Raw genomic sequence first — 19,904 nt, forward strand, 5'->3', positions numbered from 1 at the left:
AAAAGAAACATCCTAATGATGCTCTGCTCAATATGCGTCCCCATTGTTAAGTGGCACATGACTATACGTAGAAGTTCTGTGACTCAAATTTTCAGAGACGAATAATCTTCAAGAGTAAAAACTTTTTTAAGATAAAGTATATTCATAAAGATTACTGAGTCCACTCTGAGTTCATAAGACCTTCACTGATCCAACAACTTATATTTCTACATGGTAATTTACAATGTATTAATTTAAGATATGATGAGGTGTTACAGTTACACTTGAGAAGTCAGTGAGTTAACTATTATACCTTAGTTATAATTACACAAGTGTAAAGGGGTTGAAACAACCTAGCTAACAGTATATATTATAGGAATATATATGTGAACTTTTCAAAAGTGGCACAATCCATTTTACTGAAATATTCTGGGGGGTGGAGGGTGACATCAGGAAGATAGAGGGTTCAGAGGCCCCAGGGCTCATCTCCCACATGAGAAATAAATAAATGAATGAATGACTACAAACGGAAGAAACCAGCCTGGAGAAAGCTTTGGATGACAAAAAATTAGCAAAAACCCTGTAGAGTTCAAAAATCGAAGATGACCACACAAATAAGTACAGGAAGCACATTACCTGTGTCATCCCATCCCCCAGCCAGAGCAGACTGGCATCAGGAGGGGTCTGCTCAGAGGAAGCTCACCACAAGGGGAAAAGGAGAACCCCAGCAAGCCTCATTCTGCTACAGAGGCAGCAGCCTTTCCTACAGATGTCTCCTACAGTCTTCAACAATGCTGATATCCACTGACGGAGCTGCCCAGAGCACACCTCTTTCTTCTCCCAACTTCCATTCATTCCCAGAGGCTGGCACTGTCATTGCAGTGACATCTGCCTTCAGGGGTCCCAGTCACTGATGTGCCCTGACCTCATGGATGGGGGCACCACAGCACACTATACCTGGGAGGGAGCTGCCACTGCTCTTGCCCCACATCTGGCCCCTGATCTTGACTTTGTCCCATTATTACCAGGACAGTGTCTTGCAATCCCTGAGTCCCATGGAGGGTCTTATATTGCAGCGCTAAACCATCACCACTGGGCTGGGCTGCCACTGCTCTAAGTCTGGATCCTGATACGTGGTTATAAAAGACTACAAATGGAGTCATGGTGCTGTTGACCTGTGACTGCCTCATTGGGACCAGAGGTGAGACTCTGACCACCATCGCCAGGTTGTATTATTCTACATCCTGCTCCCAGACCCCAATCTACCATTATACCTTATCATCTCAAGGCCTATGCCATTGCTGCATCCATGCATGCTGGCCAGAGTCATTACAGTGAGGTCCTGAGACCCAAATCCCAGTTCCATGGGAGATCTACCCATGCATGCACCCCCAGACACCAGTACCAAGCCACAGCAAGTGTACCAGAGCCCCAGGACTCAAGCAGTGTAGTAGTTTTGCATGTACCTGATTCTACTACCCTAGCTCTGATACTGCTCTGTGCCAGTATGCCAGGCCAGAAACCAAGGATTCCCTCTGCTAAAACTTCCTCCAATGAGCAAAAAGGGAGAACAGGAAGACCCAGCAGCTTTCGCTTTGGAAGAACCCAACAGCCCTATCTGCCTCTGCTACACACAGGATCTCTAAAGTATTCACCAAAAGAAGATCCCTGCAACGCAGCCAATGTCAACCTCAGCCAATGGAGCTACACAAAGACTACACCACTGGGCCCTCTCAAGACCAAAGATGCTGCATCCTACCCACCTGGACCCTCAGCAGTCACCTCCAGATAAAAGACATTCCCCACTAAACCCAATCTATCAGAGTTCTCTAAGCTGAAAAAGGACACTAATTAGTAACATGAAAACATATGAAACTATAAAATTTACTGGTCAAGTTGAATATATAATCAAATTCAAAACTCCCTATTTGAGGTATAAAGTTAGATTATTGATATCAAGGAACTAGATAGAGAAGAACAAATGAATTCCAAAATTAGCAGAAGAAACAAAAGGACAAAGATAGGAAGAGATACAAATGCAATAGAGACTAAATCTACAACAAGGAAAAAGTAATGAAATTAAGAGCTGGGTTTTAAAAGGGTAATTGATAAACCCTGAGCTAGATTCACCAGGAAAATGAAGATTCACAATAATAAAATCAAAAATGAAAGCTCAGATGTAACAACTGATACTAAAGAAATACAAAGGATCATTGAAACTGCTATGAACAATTACATGCCAACAAAACTGACAATCTAGGAGAAACAGATAAATGCCTAGAAACATAAAAATTACCAGAAATGAATCATGAAGAAATAGAAATTCAGAACCACAACAGAAAAGACATTGAATTGGTTATCAAATACCTCCCAATCAACAAATGTCCAGGAACAGATGGCTTCACTGGTATACTACTAAACATTTAAAGAAAACTTAATACCAATCCTTCTCAAACTCCTCCAAAAAACAGAAGAGGAGGAGGGAATACTTTCATGTTATAAGGGTGTCCTGACACCAAAACCAGACAAGGGAATGAAAATTACCAGGGAAAGAAAATTGCCAGACAGTATCCCTGATAAACATTGGAATAAAAAATCTCAACAAAATATTAATAATCCAAATCCAATGATATGTTAAAAAATTATATACCATAGTCAAGTGTGATTTATCAGAGATGCAAAGATGGTTCAAATTCACAAGTCAATCCACGTGATATAGCACATTAACAAAATGAAGTATAAAAATTACATGATCCTCTTGTTAGGTACAGAAGAAAAATCTGACAAAATTCAACATATGTTTATGATAAACACTCTCAACAAAGTAGGTATAGAGGGAAGTACCTCAACCTAATAAAAGCCATATATAACAAACCCATAGCTAATACCGCGCTCGATGGTGGAGACCTGAAAGCTTTGCCAAACTCTAAGATCAGAAACAAGATAAGGACACCCAGCCTTGCAAGTTTTATTCAACACAGTACTTAAGTCCTAGCCACAACTGTTAGGCAAAATAAACAAACAAATAAACAAACAAAACCCCATGCAATAAAAGGCATCCAAATCAGAAAGTAAAACTGTCCTATTTGTAAGATTCCATGATATTATACAGTGAAAGCCCTGAAAACCCCACAAAAAAACCCCTGTTAGAATTAATAAACAAATTCAAAACTTGCAGTATACAAAAATAAAAACATGAATACCTGCTGCATTTCTATAAAATGATAAACTATCAGAGATAGACATTTAAAAAATAATCCGAACCAAGTTTAGAGACAACAAAATATTAGCAACAGAAAACACAGCCAGAACACAGAAAATTGAACTTTTCGGAAGTCTGATAACAATGAATTCTTCAGCCTGACCAGTAAGAGGGGTGAAGCCAGCAGCTGGCAGAGCGGGGTTGCACAGGCACAGGAAAACTCGGTCAGATGGACTCAGGCGCGCAGAACCCAGGCGCAGGGTTGCAACGGGCAAACCCAGTGTGCGACCCAGTGAAAGACCGGCAGACCCAGGGAGGGCGCAGGGCAACGGGTTGACTGTGGCGGCGCATTCCTGCGCAGATAGACTGGCAACGGAGTGGGCAGTGAGATGGGACCGAGCAGTCCCCAGCAGTGGGGGGCAACAGAGAGGGCCGCCATTTCCCTGCTCTGACCCCGCCCCGACATACTGCAGCACAACCCAGAGACCTGAGCGGCCCTACCCTGGTGAACACCTAAGGCTCTGCTCCTTACCCAGTGTCGGGAAGCAGAAGAGGGGGATGCCGTATCTCCGCTGTGCCTCTGCCCCCACATACAGCATCACAACCCAGCGACACCGCCCTAGTGGCCCCGCCCCTAAGGCTCTACTCCTCATACTTAAAGTGCGCAAACAGACCAAAAATGGCTCAAGAAGATCTCAAAGCCCCAGAGTCCATAACTCTAAGCAGCGAAGAAATAGCAAAACTTTCAGATGCACAGATCAAAACAATGGTGATCAGGATGTTCACAGAACTGGTTGATTTTAGTCACAAATTAGAGGAACATATGAAGGCTAACCTAATTGAAATGAAGGGAATTGCACAGGAAACCAATAGTGATGAAAAGGAAACTGGGACTCAAATCAAGGGAGTGAACCAGAAGGAAGGAAAAAATGACCAAACAGAAAAATATGTAGAAACAAGAATTCAAAAAACTGAGGAGAGACTTAGGAACCTCCAGGATATGACATCTTTAAACGCTCCAACATCTGAATTATAGGGGTACCAGAAGGGGGAAAGGAACAGCCACCAGTGGAAAACTTATCTGAACAAATAATAAAGGAGAGCTTCCCCAATCTGGCAAAGGAAATAGACTTCCAGGAAGTCCAGGAGACTCAGTGTCCCAAAGAAGTTGGCCTCAAGGAGGAACAGACCAAGGCACATCATAATTACATTAGCCAAGATTAAAATGAAGGAGAGAATCCTAGAAGCAGCAAGAGATAAGGGGACAGTCACCTACAAAGGGGTTCCCATCAGACTGTCAGCTGATTTCTCAAAAGAGACCTTACAGGCAAGAAGGGGCTGGAAAGAAGTATTCCAAGTCATGAAATCCAAAGACCTACATCCAAGATTGATCTATCCAGCAAAGCTTTCATTTAGAATGGAAGGGCAGATAAAGTGTTTCTCAGATAAGGTCAAGTTCAAAGAGTTCATCATCACCAAGCCCTTATTATATGAAATGTTAAAGGGACTTATCTAAGAAAAAGAAGATAAAAAAGATGAACAGTGAAAGGACAGCAAACTCACAGTTATTAACAACCATACCTAAAACAAAAGCAAACTAAAAGGACAGCTAGAGCAGGAGCAGAACCATAGAAATGAAGATCACATGGAGGGTTAGCAACAGGGGAGTGGGAGGAGGAGAAGGGGGGAGAAGGTACAGAAAATAAGTAGCATAGACAGTAGGTAGAAAATAGATAGGGGGGAGGGCAAGAATAGTATGGGAAATATAGAATCTAAAGAACTTGAGACACATGGTCATAAACTAAAGGGGGGGATTGGTGGGGGTGGGGGTGCAGGGTGGAGGGGAATGAAGGGGGGAATAGAACAACTGTAATGGCATAATCAATAAAATAAAAAAAATAATCCCATTTACCATAGCTTAAAGAAGAATAAACTACCTAGAATAAACTACCTAGGAATAAAATTAACCAAGGTAATAAAAGACCTGTACACTGAAAACTATGATATATTGGTAGGAGAAACTGAAAAAGACAAAGATAAAAGGAAAGCTGAAAGAATTCATCATGTTAAAATGTTCATACTACCCAAAGAGATCTCCAGATTCAATGAAATCCCTATAAAAATCCAAGAGCATTTTACACAAAAAATAAAGAAGCAATCCTAACATGTATGTGGTACCACAAAAGGCCCCAAATAGCAAAAGTAATGTGAAAAAGAACCACCAAAGCTGGAGGCATCATGTTCCCTGATTTCAAACGGTATTACAGAACTATAGTAATCAAACTATAGTGGTATAAACACAGATACACAGGTCAATGGAACAGAACAGAGAGGCCAGAAATAAACCCATGCATATGTGGTCAAATAATTTGAGGCAAAGGAACCAAAATATGCAATGCGGAAAAGGATAGTCTCTTAAATAAATGGTGTTGGGAAAACTGGACAAAAAACTATGCAAAGAGTGAAACTTGACCATCATCTTACACCATACACAAAATTTATCTCAAAATGTACTAAATATTTGAGCATGAGACTGGAAACAAACCCCTGGAAAAGCATACAGGCTACAAGGTCCTTGGCATAGGTCCTGACAATGGTTATTTTTGGACTTCATACCAAACAAAGCAAAGACAACAAAAGGAAACATAAACAAGTGAGACTAACATTAAAGTCAAAAGTGTCTGCACAGCAAAGGAAACCATAAACAAAATAATAAGGCAACCTAGTAAATGGGAGAAAAAATTGGCAAATCATACCTAGGGGGTAATCTACAAAACACATAAAGAACTCACATTACCCAACAGCAAAAAACAAAAACAATCCAATTAAAAAATGGGTAGAGATGGCAAATGGCTACATGAAAAAGTACTTGAGTACTTTTTTACCAATTATCAGGGAAATATAAATCAAAACCACAATGAGATATCAGCTCACACCTGTTAGAATGGGTATTATCAAAAGGACAAGAAATAAGATGTGTTTTCTCCACATCTTTGTTGGTAAAGATGTGGAGAAAAGCGAACTCTTGTGCACTGTTGGGGGGAATGTAAATCAGTGCAGGCACTATGAAAAACAATATGGAGTTTTCTCAAAACTACCACATGATCCAGCCATTTCATTTCAGGGTATTTAAAGAAAACAAAAACACCAACTCATCAAAATATATGCACCCCCATGTTCACTGAAGTATTATTTATAGTAGCCAAGTTATCAAAACAACCCAAGGGTCCATCAATGGATTATTGACGAAAGAAAACATAGTATATATACAGACTAGAATATTATTCAGCCATAAAAAAGAAAACTCCAACTTCCAGCCAAGATGGAGGTGTAGGTAGACACACTTTGCCTCCTCGCACAACCAAAATAAGGACAACAATTTAGAAACAAAATAACAACCAAAACTGACAGAAACTTAACTGTATGGAAGTCAGACAACCAAGGACATAAAATACATTCATCCAGACTGGTAAGTGGGGCAGAGTCGTGCAGCTGTACGGAGAGGGGTGGTGGCACAAAAAACAGTGGCATTGGCACGAAAGGCTCCTTGGGTGCACAAGACAGCACCAGGCAGACACTGGGCACACAGGAGGCAGCAGCTGGCAGGTCCCGGCGTAGGGTAGCAATGGGCAGACCCAGCAATGTTGGGAACTATTCTGCCTGGTTTCAGGAATTGCAACCATTTAAGGCTAAATGTGCAACCTCCAGAATGCGAGCCACTGAGGAGACAAGGCTTGTCTCTGGCAGCAGATGCTGCCCCTACTTCATCCCCCTGGCCCCAAAGCATGATTGGAAGTCAGTGACAGGTAACACCCCCCTGGGGTGGGGGGGAGCAACCTAAGCCAGACTCGATCACTTGGGAGGCCATCATGGCAGGACTTGGGGTGGGGGTGGGGCTGCAACAAGGAGGGAGTGATAGACCCTCACCATTCACACCTGGATACTATAACATAGCCCTGTCCCCATGTCCTCTGGGAGAAGTGCTTCCTGGCTCTAATCCACTTAAGCCTCAATACCTGTGACAGAAAAACAGTACAACCTTTCACCAGCTAGTGCAGGGCCCAGGTATTCTGGCAAGATAAAGCATTCTTAACAAACCTGTGAGATCTGCTCTGCTAAGAATGCTTTTAGTCAAATGCTTCTATTTTCCCATAGTTTTATAGCCTTTTAGTTGATAGACCTTTAGTTGATTTAAGGACAAGCCCTAATGGTTTTTTGTATACTATCTGCTGTTTACTGTCTATCCATGATTAATAAGCTTGTACCTAAATGCCTGCACACAAAAAAAATAACAAAAACAATAAAAGCCTGTCAAGGCAAGAGGTAGGGGGCATTCTCCACTAGAGAGAGTGTCTTGCCCGTTTCCTCCACAGGACTTGGTCATCCGTGTAAATTTGTCTTAATCATCCATAACTACATGGGGACTGCTGGTCAGTGCACACGTCACAGTGAGGCACTGAGTGTGATTTTGAAGTGAGGAACTGTGCACAAGGCGGCTGACCAGGCAGTCCCACATTCCCACACAGATAAACCAGGCAATATTGGGGAGCAAGACCGCGTAACCCAGAGTTTCAGTGCTGGGAAATAAAGCCTAAACACCTGTGGGGGTTAAGGTACCAGGAGAGTTTGTTAGAGAGACCCACAGGGTGCTGGAATGTGTACAAGCCCACCCACACGGGAATCAGCACCAGAAAGACCCAATTTGCTTGGGGGAAGAGGTGGAGGGGACTGAGATCCAACAGAGAGCAGAGCAAGTACCACTGTTCCCTCTCAAATCCCGCTCCCACATACAGCATCACAAACCAGAGACTGCGGTGCCCCACCCTGGTGAATAACTAAGGCTCCGCCCCTCACTACATAACAGGAACCACCAGACCCCACCCCAAAGAAATGGCTCAAATGGAAGAACAGATCAAAGCTCCAGAGCAAATACAACTAAGCGAAGAAGAGACAGCCAACTTATCAGATACACAGTTCAAAGCACTGGTGATCAGGATGCTCACAGAACTGGTTAATTTTAGTCACAAATTAGAGGAACATATGAAGGCTAAACTAACTGAAATGAAGGGAAATACACAGGAAACCAATAGTGATGGAAAGGAAACTGGGACTCAAATCAAAGGAGTGGACCAGAAAGAGGAAAAAAATGACCAAACAGAAAAGAATGAAAAAACAAGAATTCAAAAAAATGAGGAGAGGCTTAGGAACCTCCAGGACATCTTTAAACGCTCCAACATTCAAATTATAGGGATACCAGAAAGGGAAGAGGAAGAGCAACAAGTGGAAAACTTATCTGAACAAATAATAAAGGAGAACTTCCCCAATCTGGCAAAGGAAATAGACTTCCAGGAAGTCCAGGAGACTCAGTGTCCCAAAGAAGTTGGCCTCAAGGAGGAACAGACCAAGGCACATCATAATTACATTAGCCAAGATTAAAATGAAGGAGAGAATCCTAGAAGCAGCAAGAGATAAGGGGACAGTCACCTACAAAGGGGTTCCCATCAGACTGTCAGCTGATTTCTCAAAAGAGACCTTACAGGCAAGAAGGGGCTGGAAAGAAGTATTCCAAGTCATGAAATCCAAAGACCTACATCCAAGATTGATCTATCCAGCAAGCTTTCATTTAGAATGGAAGGGCAGGTAAAGTGCTTCTCGGATAAGGTCAAGTTCAAAGAGTTCATCATCACCAAGCCCTTATTATATGAATTGTTAAAGGGACTTATCTAAGAAAAAGAAGATTAAAAAGATGAACAGTGAAAGGACAGCAAACTCACAGTTATTAACAACCACACCTAAAACAAAAGCAAACTAAGCAGACAGCTAGATCAGGAGCGGAACCATAGAATGGAGATTACATGGAGGGTTAGCAACAGGGGAGTGGGAGGAGGAGAAGGGGGGAGAAGGTACAGAAAATAAGTAGCATAGACGGTGGGGAAAAAATAGACAGGGGAGAGGGCAAGAATAGTATGGGAAAGCTAAAGAACTTATGACACGGACATGAACTAAAGGAGGGGAATGTGGGTGGGAAAGGGTGTGCAGAGTGGAGGGGAATGAAGGGGGAAATGAGACAACTGTAATTTTACTGATTATGAAGCATAATCAATAAAATATATTAAAAAATAAAAATAAATGAAAAAACCTCCCTGCCATTTGGGCCAACACAGATAGACATTGAGGGCATTATGTCAAGTGAAAAAAGTCACACAGAGAAAGACAAATACAGTATGATCTCACAAGATAAGTCATGAGACAACAATGTACAGTATGTTGGCTATAGTTAATAATATTGTTTTACAAATTTGAAAGTTGCTGAAAGACTAGGTCTTGAAAGTTCTCATCAGAGAAGAAAAACATTTTGTAAGTATATATGGTGATGAAAGTTGACTTACTGTGGAGATTGTTTCACAATGTACATAAATATCAAATCATTATGATGGACACATGAAACTAATGTAATATTACATATTAATTAACTTCTGTTAAAACAAAAGCAAAACGAACCAATTAGAAAATATCCTAATTCTATAATGGTGGTGTGTAAATCACTTTGAACTCAAGCACGTATGTTCACAGACTAAAGTGTTAAAAACAATTATAGCTACAATATTCTTTTAATGGATATACAATATAGAGAGATGTATATTGGGATATCAAAATAAATTGTTGGGGGCATGGAAACAAGCATAATTTTCTGATGTAACTGTTACCAACTTAAAGTTGACAATTATAACATATATAATGAAAGCCATGGTTAACTACAGAGCTAAAACCTTTAATAGATACACAAATGATAAAGAAGAGAATCAAAGCATAATACTATTAAAAAGCCAAGTTACAAAGACAGTAAAAAAAAGAAAACTACGGAACTACAAATCAACCACAAAGCAATTAACAAAATGGCAATTTAAGTCTTTACCTAAGTGCAAATGGTTTAAATTCTCCAGTTAAAAGACGCAGTATAACTGAATGGATAAAAAAACAAAACTTAACTATATGTTGCTTAAAAGAGACTGACTCAAGTTTTTAGGATGCTCACAAACTGAATGTGAAAGGCTTGAAAAGGGTATATCCCATGCAAATGGAAACCAAAAGAGTGCAAGGGTAGCTATAATTGTATCACACAAAAGAAATTTTAAGAAATGCAACAAAAAAAAGTTATCATTACATAATGATAACAATCAATCCATCATGAGGAAATAACAATTATAACATATGCACCATAGACTGGAACACCTAAATATATTAAACAATTATTAATAGATCTTAAGGGGGAAACAGATAACAATTCAATAGTAGGGGAATTCAATACCTCACTTTCAACAATGGATAGATCATCCAGGCAGAAAATCAATAATGAATAAAATACTTGAATGATACTTGAGACTCAATGGACCTAACATACATATACACACCATTCCATCTAACAGCAGCAGAATACATATTCTTCTCAAGTGCACACAGAACGTTCTCTAGGTTTGATCACATGACAGGTCACAAAATATATCTTAGCAAATTTAAGAAGATGGGAATCATACCAAGTATCTTTTCTGGCCACAACAGAATGAAACTATAAATCAAACAGAAGAAAAGCTGGAAACTTCACATATATAGAGAGAGAGATTAAACAACATGCCCATGAACAACCAATGGGTCAAAAATTAATCAAAAGGAAAATCAAGAAATACCTTCAAATTAAAATGGAAATATAACATATCAAAACCTAAGGAAGCACCAAAAACAGTGTAAGAGGGAAGTTTATAATAATAAATGCCTACATTGAGAAGAAAGGTCACAAATAAGCAGTCTCATACTATACATGAAGAACTAGAAAAAGGGCAAAGCCCAAAATTAGTAGAGGAAGGAAATAACAAAAATTAATACAGAAATAAATGAAATAGAGACCGGAGAAGCAATAGAAAAGATTAAAGAAACTAAAAGTAGGTTCTCAAATAGATTTTTTAAAAATTGACAAAACTTTACCTAAACTCACTAAGAAAAGAAAAGTGAGGACTCAAATGGAAAAAAAATTATACATGAAAGAGGAGGCATTATGGCTGATACCAAAAAAATACAAAGGCTCATGAGCAACTACTATGATCAATTAATTACATGCCAACAATTTAGCCAACCTAGAAGAGATGGGTAAATTCTTAGAAATATGCCACTTAATGAAGGCTGAATCATGAAAAAAATATGAAATCTGGCCAAGTTAATAGTAAAAACATTGTACCAATAATCAATAATCTCCCACCACAAAACCCCAGGGCGAGATTGCTTCACTAGTGACTTCTATGAAACATGTAAAGAAGAATTAACACCAATCCTTCTCAAACTCTGTCAAAAAACTGAAGAAGAGAGAACATTTCCAAACTCATTTTATGAAGTCAATATTACCTGACACCAAAGCCAGATACTATGAGAGAAAAAATTACAGATCAATATTCCTAAAGATTATAGATGCAAAAATTCTCAACAAAATATTAGGAAACCAAATTCAATGACACTTTCAAAGGATCATGCACCATGATCAAGTGGGATTTATTCCAGGGAGGAAAGGATGCTTTAACAAAGGCAAATCAATTGTCATAATGTACCATATTAATAAAATGAAACAAAAATCATATGATCACCTTAACATGCAGAAAAAGCATTTGAAAAACAAAATCCTTTCATAATAAAATTGCTTCAAAAACTTGGTATGGCAGCAATGTTCCTCAGCATAATAAAGGCCATATATTATGACAAACCCACAGCTCACATCATACTCAATAATCAAAAGTTAAAATCCATTCCTCTAACATCTGGAACGAGATAGAGAAACCTATCTCACCATTTCTACTCTGCATATTATTGGAAGTCCTAGCCATGGCAATTAGGCAAGAGAAATAAAGGCATCCACACTAGAAGGGAAGAAGTAATGTTATCCCTGTTTGGAGATGATATGATCTTTTATCTAAAAAGCCCTAATGACTCCACTAAAACAGAATAAATGATTTATGTACATTTGCAAAATACAAAACCCACCTACATATATATCAGTAGCATTTCTGTACACTAAAAACAGCCCATCACCAAGAGAAATTAAGAGAGTAATCCCATTTGCAACAGCATGGAAAACAGTAAAATACTTCTGAATAAATTTAACTAAAGAGGTGTAAGACCTATACATTGAAAACTGTAAGACATTGATGAAAGAGACTGAAGAAGACACAAATAAATGGAAATATAGTCTGTGTTTTTGAACTGGAAGACTTAACATTGAGAAAATGTCCGTACTACCCAAAGCAATCTACAGATTCAAATGTAATCCCTATCAAAATTCCATGGCATTTCACAGAAATAGAAAAAAAGTGTGTCCTAAACTTGGACCATGCAAAGTCAAAGCTATCCCAAGAAAAAAGAACAAAGCAGGAGGCATCACACTAGCTGGTTTCAAGAATATTACAAAGCTACAGTAATCAAGAGTATGACGCTGGCATTAAAAAAGACCACTGTTAAAAAAACAGAGAGCCCATGTATAAATTGACATCTATATGGCCAACTAATTTTTGACATCGACACATATATGGCCAACTAGTTTTTGACAAAGGAACAAGAACACACAATGGGAAAATGACAGTCTCTTCAATAAATGATGTTGGAAAAACTAGATAGCCACGTGAAAAGAATGAAATTGGATCCCTAATTTATACCACTCACAAAAATTAACTTGAAGTGAATCAAAGACTTAAATATAAAACCTGGAACTGTAAAACTACTGGAAGAAAACATAAGGAAAAAATCCTTGTTAATGATTACTTGTACAAGACACCAGAAGTACAGGCAACAAAAACTAAAACAAACAAGTGGACTACATTAAAGAACTTCTGCACACAAAAAGAAACACAACAACTTCAAAGCAGCAACCTAAAGAATGGGAGAAAATATTCCTCAACAATATATCTGATAAGAGGTTAATATCCCAAATACATAAAGAATTCAGAGAACTCAGCAGCCAAAAAAAGCAAATGATGCAACTAAACAAATGGGCAATGAACTTGAATTGGTATTTTTCTAAAGAAGACATACAAATACCACTCTACACCTGTTATGATTCCTTTTATCAAAGAGACAAGAAGGCATGGCTGGTGTGGTTCAGTGGATTGAGCACTGGCCCTAAAACCAAAGGGTCACCAATTCGATTTCTGTCAGGGCACATGCCTGGGTTGCAGGACAGGTCCCCAGTAGGGGGTGCATGAAAGGCAACCACACATGTTTCTCTCCCTCTCTTTCTCCCTCCCTTCCCGTCTGTCTAAAAATAAATAAACAAATAAAAAGGCAAGAGATAAATGTTGGTAAGGATGTGGGAAAAAAAGGAACCCTTATACACTACCGTGAAAATGTAAAACAGTACACCCATTAAAGAAAACAGTATAGAAATTCCTCAAAAATTTAAAAACTGAACTACCATCTATCTGATCCAGCAATCCCACTCTTAGTTATATATCTAAAGGACTTGACATCTGTAGTTCAAAGAGATCTCTGCACACCCACAGTCACGGCAACATTACTCTTGACAGCACAGATAGGGAACAACTTAGGTATCCATCAATCGATAAATAAAGAAATGGATTACACACACACACAAAAGTATTATTTAGCCATGAAGATAATCTTGCCTTTTGTAACATATTCTACTGAGTAAAGAATTGGAGGGCGTTACAGTAATTGAAAGAAGCCAGGCAGAGAAAGACAAATGCTGTACAATATTACTTATATGTAAAATGTAAGAGCTGAATTTGTAAAAACCAGTACAATGGTAGTTTCCAGGACCCGGTGGGTGGGCTACTGAGGAGATGTTGTGTGAGAGTAGAAACCTGCAACCAATAGAGAAATAAGTTCTGGAGAGCTAATTCACAGCTCGTGATTATGGTCAACAATACAGTTAATAAATTTTAAAGTTGCTAAGAGTCTAGATTTGAACTGTTCTCACCATAAAAAAAAAAAAGATAATTATGTGACATGACAGAGGCAGTAGCTAACACCACTGTAGCGCTGTTTTGTAATATAGAAACATAAAAACAACAAGTTGTACACCTTAAATTTACAGACTGTTATATGTCAAGTATATCTCAATTTAAAAATAACCTGGAAGGGCAGTTTATTTAATAAATAAATGAAAAAGGAAGGAAATGACTTACTTTTTAAAGAGCTGGTTCAGATGGTGGTTACTTTTCTCTGTTTAACACTGACTGTAAGTCAAGATTCAAGTAACCATAGTTCAGGAACCCAAGAAACATGAAAACCTTATACCATGTCAGAATTTGACAAGCACTTAAGTATTCTTTTTTTATTTGTTCCCATTTTCACATTTCCCAGTTAAAGTGTTCAGGAAACAGAACCTATGTTTCATTTAATAATCCAACAACTCTTGTGAATAAAACTCAATATCAAAATATTTCTAATATATAAAGATATACAAGAAAGTCAATGTTAATAAAATAATAAGATCATCTACCTTCTGGATCATAGGTTTGAAAAACTCTCCTGGCTTGTTCTGAAGGAGCCTCAGGTGCAACTAAAGCCATATCCTGAAAAGATAAAAAGGATGCCATCAAGTAGTTACAATGTCATGACATTAAAAATGAACAAAAGAAATACTAGGCTAAAATGAAGAGATGATGACATATGATTTTAAGTGTAACTCAGAAGACTGAGTTACACTTAAAATCATAGATTGGTGACTAAATAAGTCACAAACTCTCTGGGTATTAAACTATAGGAAAAATCAATCCTTCAACTATAAAGAACTGCTGTGAGAATGACATGCAAAACTTTATATAAAAACACTTAAGGTTTAATATTATATAGGTAATTAGTACAAAAATGCAATCTGAAAATATTAATGACATATATTTACTTCACATTGTTGTCCAGGCAAGAAGAAATATTACTTAAATATACTTAAAATACATTTGAAAGTAAATTTAGAGATATATGACTGCAAACAACTTCACAGCAGTGCACTTGAAGTTTATTACTTCAGTGAGAATGTAATAGCAAACCTAGCCACAGATCACCACAAAGTTCTTCATGTCCAGAATTTTAATTATTCTTAACTCTAAGGAAATATTGAAAAGGCAGAAGTAGTTCTTTTTCCCACATAACTAATTCTCAATAATCAATATTGAGTGATCCAGTAATCCATATTACAATTTAATAAAAATAAGCACAAAATTCAGTGTTATCTTGGATCCTATGCAAACTTTACTCTGCATATTTAAACTGTTAAGAAATTCTACTGCTTTACTGACATGAATCTAGAATGTAGGCTCCAAAAGTTTTCCTCTATTCACAGCTTTAGTTTAAGGCTGTGTCTATAATCGTGTTCACTCAGACAAACCTCATCAGAGAACAAGTTTGCAAGTATCCCTTTTTAGCATAGTGAACACTTTTTAAAGATGTTGTGGAGCATAAATAAATACAACTTAAAGTGCTGTTCCTCTGTGGAAACAAATTTTTATAAGAAATGTAGTGGTGCACATTTGTCCTAATCAGCCCACCTTTGCCTCACAGATGAAGGAACAAACTGTAAGAATCAATTATAGTAGTTCTCACTCAACCATGAGACCAGGTGCCTGAGCACCACCCTCAAAGTGTGTTCAGTTTACATGGGAGCACAAATCAAATAGGAATGGGAATTAAAATAAGGCAATCTATGCAAGCTCTTACACATTTTTAAGTACTAGAAGATAAAGTAAAACAATTCTGATTATTTTAAAACATAATGTGTAATTATTTCCCATTTACCATTCCTTAATAGCCACTTTTAGGGTATCCTTTTCAAGATAATTTTGCAGAAAATATGCATGTCAAGTGCCATGTTTTCAGATGGCATAACTTTCAATGTCTTTCTGATTTTACGATCCAGTCTTTTATTGCTGTATACTTGGATTAATCTTTTGTTATTATAAAAAATGCTGCACCAAATAAACCTGGACATGTAATTTCATACATGTGCCACTGTGTCTGTAGGACAGAGCTCCAGTTAGGATTGCCAGGTCAAAGGAAAAGTTCATTTATAATTTTGGTAAATACTGCCATATTTTTGGATTCTGTTTATTCATTTAACCTATTCTGGATAATATTTCTTAAAATTCTTTCCTTTTCCTACTACATCAGCAATGTTGTCTTCGCTCCATAACTGATTTTCTATCAAAGCTAGAACTATAGCATCAGCTCTCAATGTTAGGGAGAAATTACTAACATTAAGGCTATTATTATTATTATTATTATCCCTTAGCATCTCTTATCACTCTCAAAACGTAACTGCAAAAATTCCTACATTTATTCTACTCTAAGCTTTAAATCCCTTAATTATTTCCAACTCTACTTCTCTCTTTTTAAAGCTTTTCCCTTTAAGCAATTGTTGGAATGTGTGGATAAACACCAAACTCTGAAATTTTGGCTGAGGAGAAGGTATACAGCAGTGCATGAGATTTTTATGCAGAGGGGAACAGAACAAGATGAGCCTACAGTCATTCATTCCATTCAGCTGTTGCATTTCAACCTCCCTTTGTTGCCAGCAAGTGATAAGGAAATTACTGAAATTAGTTTTAAAACATTACTTTGACTTTTCTAAATATTACTTAATACCATGATCTAAACGGAGGGAAAGAAAATAGTTTTTCTTGGCTAATAAAGCAAAAGAATCTTTTTGAGGGAAGTGGTGGCAGAGAATGTAATTGAAGCATTACTTTAATATCCCTATGGACTGAAGTTATAGAACATTACCACTGTTTATAAAGTTAGGGATATGAGGAATATTCCAGTTTTAGCCACAGGAAAAGGTTTATATCAAATGCTCCAGCATTAAAGATTTCAGAAAACACAGGAGCATAAAGAAAATTTTTTAATCAACTACAAAATGCTTTGTCTTTAAGTTCCAAGTGCTACAAATAAAAAAGTGTGCTAATATACAAAGGAATTAAAGTAGACATAATGAAAGGTCACCAGATATCTCTTGCTCTGGTTATGAATACATCTAAAACTTAGACTTTAGAAATATGCTATTATTCTTATTTGGCTATATATGTTGGCCTAATACTTGGAAGTTGGGCAAATTCCTGATGTACTCTGGCTTAACAAATGCTCATTTATAGAATAGAAGCTGGGTTGTTTTTGTGTGGCTTTTTTAATGTAATTAATTGGTGGCATGATTTGGCCTGTGGTCCATGGTTTGCTGACCCACTATTTATAGAATATAAATATTACTTTGAGAGAATATATTCTCTAAATAGTCTCCCCAAAATGCTCTAACACTTATTAAACATGCCTTCTTTTGGATACACCTGGAGATAAAAAAACATCTTAATCACCTTAACAAGTTTTACAAAGAAAATATTTTGGATCTCATCTGAGAGAGAAAATTCTACCTAGAAGAAACAAAAGGCAGGGAGAGGAAGTTAGCACAGCACATGGGGGAGCTGAAAAAATTGAAGAGGACGGTGAACTGTGAGAGAAAAGGAGTAGTTAGGAAGGGAAATTAGCTTTGACGGTAGAATGAACTTGATTTTGAACATTCAGAATCTGGAGGTGATGGCTAAACATCCAAACAGAGAACATGGAGTTATCTTTCTATTTTTAAACAATTTTTTTATTTTTTTCAATTACAGTTCACATTCAATATTATTTTATACTAGTTTCAGGTGTACAGCCTAATGGCTAGACATTTATGGAGTTATCTTAATTCCTGGCACACTGAACCTCCACGGCTGCCAGCTGGACGCTGCTTCTAGGCCAGTAGAACGAAGACATGTATGTGCACTAGAGGAGATTAGGGCTAGAGCACCTACAGGCAAGACACTGAAACAGATGAAAGCAGATTACTGCAGAGACGTCAGAACAGAGTATTTCCGAAAAGGAATTCAGACAACTTACTGGGTTGAAGTTTAGAAGTTTGAAACAAGTATCTCAAAACCCTGTACATGAGGAAACAACAAAAAACCCATATGTGAACTACCTAAACGGAAATTCCTTTTTTTCCTCCCCAAATACAGCCCAATGATATCGGTCAAGTTCCACATCATAAAACCATCAACTCTAACTGTCATTACTAATAAAACAAATAATGTCTTGAATGATTCAAAGAACATCTTGCTTTGTTCCTTCAATCTCAGTGATATACTAACAGATAATTTGTTAAACTCCTTGGGAATTAACTGCTCTTAATCATACCACTTATTTTAAGATGTGTTTATATCACAGGAGGGAAAAGGTGGAAAGAAAAGAAAGTATGGCATTAAAAAGAAAGATGACAGTAAATTCTAACGAATGCATTCCAAAAGTTTTCATCCACATACCAAAAACAGTACAGTCTTCTAAACTGATCATTGGCTTGCTTATTTTGAGTATTACAATTTTTTTTAGATTATGTAGAAAACAATCTCTTAGTTAAAACTTGTTTAAATATGTATGTTTAATGTTTCTAGATGAAATTTAAAAAATTACAAAACCACTTATTCCTACTGAAGTGTTTCATGCTGGAATTTTACAGTCAAGATGTCGACGTAGGCAGACATGGCTCACTTCTTTACACCACCACATCAAAATTACAACTAAAATGTAGAACAACCATCACTCAGAACATCAGAAATCGAGTTGAATAGAAGTCTGACAACTATGCATTTAAAGAAACCACATTCATCAAGACTGGTAGGAGGGGCACAGATATAGAATGGGCTGATTCCACACCCACGTGGGGGGCTAAAAATTTGGGAAGGATATCTTAAGAACCAGGAGTCCCAACCCCACACCAGTTCCCCTACCCCAGAGTTCCAGTGCCATGAAGATAAGTCTCCACAACTTCCGGCTGCAAATCAGCAGGGATTGAGTTCATGGAAGAAACTACTGGAGCCCCGAGCAATTCTTCTTAAAAAACCCACACAACAGACTCACCTACTCAGATTCATTCCCTCTGAGCTCTAGCACTGGTGTAGCAGCTTTGAAAGGCACCAGTGGCATACAGAGAGGAACTGAAGTGTCAGGTGTCAAGGTGAGCAGAGGTCATTGTCCCTTTTCTAAACCCTACCCCCACAGAGCCAGCAAGCTGATGCCACACCTGAGATTCCATCAACCTGGCTAACACTGTTTAACCTGCCTTGGAGATCCCCAGAAAACCCACCCCACCCAACTTCCAGGTCCACCCAAGCTGCTTTTCCATGAATGTCTGGTTTTGGCTCATGATTCATAACTTCTTAAATTTTATCAAACAAGCAAGAGCTGGCTTCAGTGAGTCCCAGGCCCAGCACCAGCAACAGCAAAGCTAGATTCACAGCTTGGCTTTACCTTGGAATCTCTAAGCCCAGCACAAGTAGTAGCCATCTCAGATTGCTTTATAGCTCATGCAGGGTGGCCCTGGGCAGGACACAGAAGGGGGCTGACCCTGGCCTGCAGCACCTGGGAAACCCCAGAGCCTGTGAACCCAGTGGACAGCTACAGTGTCATCAGAGCACCACCACTGCTGATCTACCACGTCAGAGTGGAGGCTGGTGGTCAGTGGTCCCAGCCAGTCCTTGCAGCTGACTGGCCTGGTAAATCCCTCCCATTGATCTGCCAATAGCAAAGAAGACTCAACTACAAGAGGAGGGTGTACTCAGCCCACATGAAGGATGCACCTTGACTACTCAGATTGGGTGATAGGGGAAGCTGTGCCATTAGACCTTACAGGACACCTACTACATTA

General features: G+C 38.3%; 1 protein-coding gene across 6 annotated transcripts in view; it reads right to left on the reverse strand.

Moving 5' to 3' along the window:
* The window catches only part of MINDY3 (MINDY lysine 48 deubiquitinase 3), a 103,726-nt gene that overhangs the window by 19,561 nt on the left and 64,261 nt on the right, over positions 1-19,904 (reverse strand). For all 6 annotated transcript variants that reach the window (XM_037155173.2, XM_053665824.1, XM_053665825.1 and 3 more), the window contains exon 11: positions 14,679-14,751. In XM_037155173.2, the coding sequence (XP_037011068.1) occupies positions 14,679-14,751 (73 nt within the window). The remainder of the gene's footprint in view (positions 1-14,678; positions 14,752-19,904) is intronic.

Source organism: Artibeus jamaicensis, unplaced genomic scaffold, assembly GCF_021234435.1.
Source record: "Artibeus jamaicensis isolate MK-2021 breed Jamaican fruit bat unplaced genomic scaffold, CSHL_Jam_final contig_426, whole genome shotgun sequence".
Classification (NCBI taxonomy): Eukaryota; Metazoa; Chordata; class Mammalia; order Chiroptera; family Phyllostomidae; genus Artibeus; species Artibeus jamaicensis.